This window comes from Octopus bimaculoides, chromosome 5, assembly GCF_001194135.2.
Source record: "Octopus bimaculoides isolate UCB-OBI-ISO-001 chromosome 5, ASM119413v2, whole genome shotgun sequence".
Lineage (NCBI taxonomy): Eukaryota > Metazoa > Mollusca > Cephalopoda > Octopoda > Octopodidae > Octopus > Octopus bimaculoides.
Genome location: NC_068985.1, coordinates 53008796 through 53015078, shown reverse-complemented (window position 1 = coordinate 53015078; position 6283 = coordinate 53008796). Strand labels below are relative to the sequence as shown.

The window sequence follows — 6283 nt, the reverse complement described above, 5'->3', positions numbered from 1 at the left end:
GACCTTGTAACTTAGCGGTTCGACAACAACTCCGTTAGAATAAGATAGAAATACTGGGGTCGATTCATTCGACTAAAAATTCTTCAAAACGATGCCCCAGCATGGCCGCACTCTAATGATTAGAAAATGAAAGAAGATTGCTAGAATGATTGTCGGTAATAACTGCTGGTATACACACACACACACGTCCACACGCACGCATAAACATATTCATTGCCTGACATACAAATACCTACACACATCAAATCACAGATCCAACCTTTGAAACGTATGACAACTAGAATGATCGTTGGTAATGGCTGCAGGTAATAAAAATTTTAATGATGACTATGATTTTCATGTCTATTCCTAATACGTTCCGACAGAATCAAACACGAACATGCCAACCGCTGTTGTATTTTGTTTACGGACGACACTTTCTAGATAATGCGTGTTCACAACACCTTCGATTTATTGAGACAAGAGGACTTCGAAAATCGCTTTGCGTGGGAGTGTGTTTATATGAATATTACAATGTGTATATATATATATATGCGTATATTCTAAGAGGGTATAAGTTTGTACATGTGTATGGGTTTTAACCAATGTGCTTGTACATGTTTCATAAGAATGTATCTATGTCTAGGCACATGCATATCTTCGAGGTCGAAGGTACCCCGGATCAAAGCGAGAATTTTGGTTCTTGTTCATAGAAATCAGCAAACAAATTATTTGCTGACGTGCACTTATTAATTATCGGCTTGACACACATATGTATGTAATTACTTTTTTTTTTTTTTCTGTTCTCCGTAGACGTTATCAATAACAAACAAAACAAATGCACAATGCACGATGGGATAATTAAACATAAATAGTTTTATTCATTAGTAGAAAATAAGAACTCAGAAACATTGTTAGTTATCCAATGATGGTTCTACGGTCTGGCATTGTGGGTGGTGAGCCTGAAAATATAAAATAAATTGTTATACAATACTAGAAATTGAACGACAAATGAAAATAAAGAAAAACAAAACTTAAATTGAATTATTCTGTAAGATTATTAAATGATGTTATATTTTAAGTAAATCTCTTAAAAACATTTCAGTTATTCAATAATAAAAGAACCTTTAAAATCTAATTTTGATAAAAATATATATTAAGATTGGACAGCGTAGACTCGAATAATTGCCCTCTTTATAAATGTTATATACTCCAAGTTAATTAATAAGCAGCTTTTATTTATTATAGTATAGATGATGATTATAGAAAAGAGGATGGAAGCCGTAACAATCAAGGTTTTCCAAAGAATATGATAGTTAAAAAGAAAGCCTTTGTATTTATATTATATGAAGACCGTTCGTCACATGATTATCAAACTAGATGTTTCAGCCAGGATAGGCACTTAAGTATTTATTTTCGCCTCTGTTAAAACTCGGTAGAATCAAATATAGTTTTCATCAGGTCGCAGCAACTGTAACTTCACAGAAACAGTAATTCCTTTTCCTGTTGTCCTCTTCACACCTAACCATTTCTGTAAGGTCACTGGTATATTACCAATAAAGATAGCCATCGGTACGTCACAAAGATTAGTAACACTTAGATCTATGATTATTATGTTATTTTTTCTCTCTTTTTTCTTTCTTTCTATCCTTCCCTCTCTCTCTCCCCCTCTCTTTGTTTACCCTTCACATTCTTGAGTTTATTTTCCATGACGTACCCAATTTTCTTTCAAGAAAAGAGACTCTTGATGTGTTTCGCAAATCAAGACCAGCAATAACTATTACAAGAGTAATAATCCTTGGTACTATAAACACAAGACCTAACATTTTGGGGGAGGGGGCTATGCATCACATCAACCTCAATACTCGTCTAGTATCGATCACGAGAGGATGAAAGGCAAAGTCGACCTCGGCCGAATTTGAACTTAGAATGTAAAGCTGAATGAAATGCCTCTAAATATTTTGTCCGACGCGGTAACAGTCTTGCCAGCTCACAACCTTAACAACAACAACAACAATAATCCTTTCTACTATAGGCACAAGCCCTGAGATTTTGGGGGAAGGGATAAATCAATTACATCGACTCCAGTACTCAACTGGTACTTATTTCATCAAGCCCGAAAGGATGAAAGCAAAGTCGACATGCCCTGATGCAGAACCAGTTACTGGCTTTCATGGCTTCTAATCTTAACTGATTAGCAGTGTTATCATGTACATATTTTGTCTTGGTATAAAAGATGGGATACAACAAATATTCTGCTCAATACCACGGATTTGCTTGTCAGCTGATTGACCTAAACCAGTTGACCATGTCTTTTGGTGGCTGATGGTTTGTGTATCTCTGATCATGAGCAGAAATAGTGAGGGAACATCATAGCCATGTGTTGAGAGGAATTCTTTCTGATTTGAATAAGTCATTTCTGGAAACATGGGTGTTTCGTTCAACGTCCTCAAATAACCGTTATTAAGGGATTTTTCGAGCGGGATAGGCTACTCAATTTGAAGAAAATTGTAGTTGGGTCCCACCTGCAAGGCCATGCGCTATTTATCTTGAAAGGTGTAAAAATGGTTTAAAAATTTTAGCAAGCAGGCTAATAGTGGATTAAATCTATCCTAGTACTTCACTAGTACTTTCCTTTATCGACCCAAAAAGGATCAAAGGCAAAGTAGATCTGGAAATTTCAACTGAGAACGTAAAGAGGCGAAAGAAAATGCCGTTAAGAAATTTTGTCTGACGCTCTAAAAGTTCTATCAGCTAGTATCGTAAATAACAGCAACAACAACAATGATAATAATGAGAAGAAGAAGTAGAAGAAGAAGAAGAAGAAGAAGAAGAAGAAGAAGAAGAAGAAGAAGAAGGTGTGGGAACTGTGGAAGAATATGTGAAAAAGAAAATAGGAGTGAAAAGTATCTGGGGAAAAGAACAGTTTTGTCAGCATCTCAAATAAAAGTAGGATGTTGCAGCAGATAAATCTTGATTATGGCTGAAGAACAGAGAGCCGAAAAAAGAAACGGAAGGACCGAATGTCAGTCATTAGGAATGAATGTCGTTAAGGCAAGAGTAGACAGAACTGTTGAGGTATTAAGCACATTCTGCACATAATAAATGGTTGTAGTCCATTTGCACAGAAGAAGTATAGACGCATACACAATTGTGTAATCAAAGTATTATGTTGGGACGTCTTACGGCAAAGGGGATTTAAATTAAGCCGAAAGTGTTACCAACACCAGCCAGTGGGTGTGACAGAGAACGAACCGTTTAAGGTCATAAGAGACCTTAATGTATAGACTGACCATAAAATTCTAACAAGCTGGCCAGATAATAATCATTCTGGAGTAGATGTTAAACGAGTGAATTATCATAGTTGTGGCTGTCTGCTGATATGAATGTAGCGGTTAGAGGACAGAAGAAAATAGATAAATACGATGACTTGGCTAAGGAAATGCGAAGACTGTGGAGGGTTTCCGCAAAAGTAATCCCAGCAGTTACATACGCTTTAGACACTCTTTAGACACCAACAAGCTCGGAAGTTTTTTCTTCACTTTTTTTAGTCTAACTACAAGAGTTGCATTGATATAGAAATCTGATGATTGTAAGAGCTTCGATATCTAAAGAAACTGATTGTGAGCCTCAAAGATACTAATTCCAAATGTAACACATTTGTGCATACCATACGATGATGATGATGATGATACATACATGCATAAATACGTACATAGGTACGTACGTACGTGCATGCATGAATGCAAGCAAGCAGGCATACATACATACATACATACATACATACATACATACATACATACATACATGCAAGGAGTACTCAATAAAATGTAAACACAATAGATCTGATATAATAATTTGGGATAGAGAAGAGAAGCTACGTTGAAGATCAGTGGAAAGGAGAATACCTATGCTGGACGATTGAGAAATCTGCAGTTACTATATCCAGATTACAATTTCAGGTTTATACCTGTAATTATTGGAGCCCTGGGATATGTAACACACTGCCTAAATATCAATCTTGAGAAATTAGGCTTCTCAAAACCAGAAAGAAGAAGGCTGATTCGAAGCCTACAGATCTACTCCATCACTGGAACTGTATAAATCTGAATAACTTTCCAGAAGTTTATCATTTTAGTATATATGAGCAGGTTTAGACATGCGACCACATACATGAAAAGACATACATAAAACGAAATATACAAATCTGCACGTACACATACATACAAGGGTTGGACAAAATAATGGAAACACCTAGCATCATAGCATCATAATTTTGAAATATCTATAAAACCGTCAAAAGCTTGCTTGTTTTCATGTTTTTTGATTTATTATTTGTGTTGCTTAATGCTTTGCTAAAATTGCTGTTTCTTTTCAGATATCATCAGAAAAAAGATAATTAAAATTCATTAAGATAACAGATCTATCGGACTTTCAAAGAGGTCAAATTGTTGGTGCTCGTATAGCAGGCGCTAGTGTAACGAAAACAGCCGAAACGTTTGATGTATCAAGAAGTACTGTCTCAAAAGTAATGACAACCTTTGAGAAAGAGGGGAAAACCGCCTCGTCCAAACAAAACTCCGAAGAAAACCAAAACTTTCAGATAGAGACCGTCGGACTCTTACGCCAATTGTTAGAAAGGATCACAAAAGTATAGCTCCCAAAATTACTGCTTAATGACCACCTCAAGAACCCAGTTTCCACAAAAACTGTTCGCCGGGAGCTGCACAAAGCCAGATTTCACAAGAGGGCTGCAATCAGAAAACCACTACTTGTAAAAAAGAAAAATAAATAAATAAAAATAAAACGTTGTAAAGTGTTTAGAGTGGAATAAAAATCTACAGAATTGGTCCCTAGAGCAGTGGAAGAATGTTATTTTCTCTGACGAGCCATCATTTACTTTATTTCCGACCACCAGCCGAGTATACGTGTGGAGACAGCCAAAAGAAGCATTTGACTCAGACTGCATTCTTCCAACTGTTAAACATGGATGAGGATCTGTGATGATCTGGGATATCTTGGAAATCCGCTGGCCCAATGGTTTCCCTTCATGGTAGAATTAATAGTCAAGACTGTTTAAGCAATTTATCTGATCAAATTCATCCTATGGTGGCGGAACTGCTTCCGGAGGGAAACACAATCTTTCTGGATGATAATGCAATAATTCACACAGCTCAAGTTGTTACTGAATGGCACGAGGAATATTCTAGTGAAGTTGAGCATCTTATCTGGCCCAGATCTCAATATTATTGAACATTTATGGTACATTTTAGAAAAACAAGGAAGGAGTTGATATCCTCCACTATCATCTCTACAATAACCGGAGACTGTTTCAGCTGACGAATGGACAAAAATTCCTTTAGAAACAATTGAAACTTTGTATGTGTCCATACCTCGTATAATTCAAGCCATAATTACTGCCAAAAGTGGTCCTACCCCATATTAAAATAAATTTGTTTGAAATTTTAAGGTGTTTCCATTATTTTGTCCAACCCCTGTACATACATACAAAAATACCTTGTTGTTGATGTAATCCCAATGAATGCACCTTGGATCTAGGTTAGAAACCGGATGTTTCTTTATTGACGAGAAATCTTGAAATAAAAATTGAATAATGACATACACACACACACACACACACGCACGCACATACATACATACATACATACATACATACATACATACATACATACATATGTCCATATCATAAACAAAGAAGACATGTTTCTGGCCACAGGCCTAAATAACAACAGCCTCAATAAAAAGCTTTTAAATTAGATTAGAATGTAAAATAGATATAATACCATTATGACAGATAGCACCAGCTTCGTTTCTATGACTGCAATGGTTCCATTTCCACGGGGCATGTGGGCAATCGAAAAGAGTGGATTCCATGCCTCTACATTTCACGCGGTTCAACCAAATTGGTTTCTTCGAAGGTAGAAATATATTCGTTTCAGTTGCTCTTCCGTATCTGCAAGAACGAATATATATTGATCTCAAATTTTGACACAAGGCTAGCAATTTTGAGGAGTCGGTAAGTGGATTACATCGAACCCGGCCGTCAGCTGAAACTTATATTATCGAATCCGAAAGGATGAAAGGCAAAGTTGACCTCGACGGAATATGAACTCAGAACATAAAGACAGACGAAATGCCGCTGAGCATTTTGCTCGGCGTGCGAATGATTCTTAAAAAAAAAAAAATTGAAACCAGCCAAGTCAATAAACATCTTTAAAAGACCTCTGCATTTTCAAATCGTTTTCCCTATATATTTTCACTCGTGCAGTACCTTCCAATTTGA

At 36.3% G+C, this 6283-nt stretch overlaps 1 protein-coding gene across 1 annotated transcript in view; it reads right to left on the bottom strand.

Annotated features, from left to right (window-relative positions):
• Positions 1–837: 837 nt before the first annotated feature.
• LOC106883855 (scavenger receptor cysteine-rich type 1 protein M130) overlaps positions 838–6283 on the bottom strand; it is a 105302-nt gene continuing 99856 nt past the window's right edge. Inside the window, exons 31-32 of the mRNA XM_014934994.2 lie at positions 5784–5953; positions 838–941 (exon numbers count right to left, since the gene is read on the bottom strand). Of these exons, the coding sequence (XP_014790480.2) occupies positions 898–941; positions 5784–5953 (214 nt within the window). The 3' untranslated portion in view covers positions 838–897. The remainder of the gene's footprint in view (positions 942–5783; positions 5954–6283) is intronic.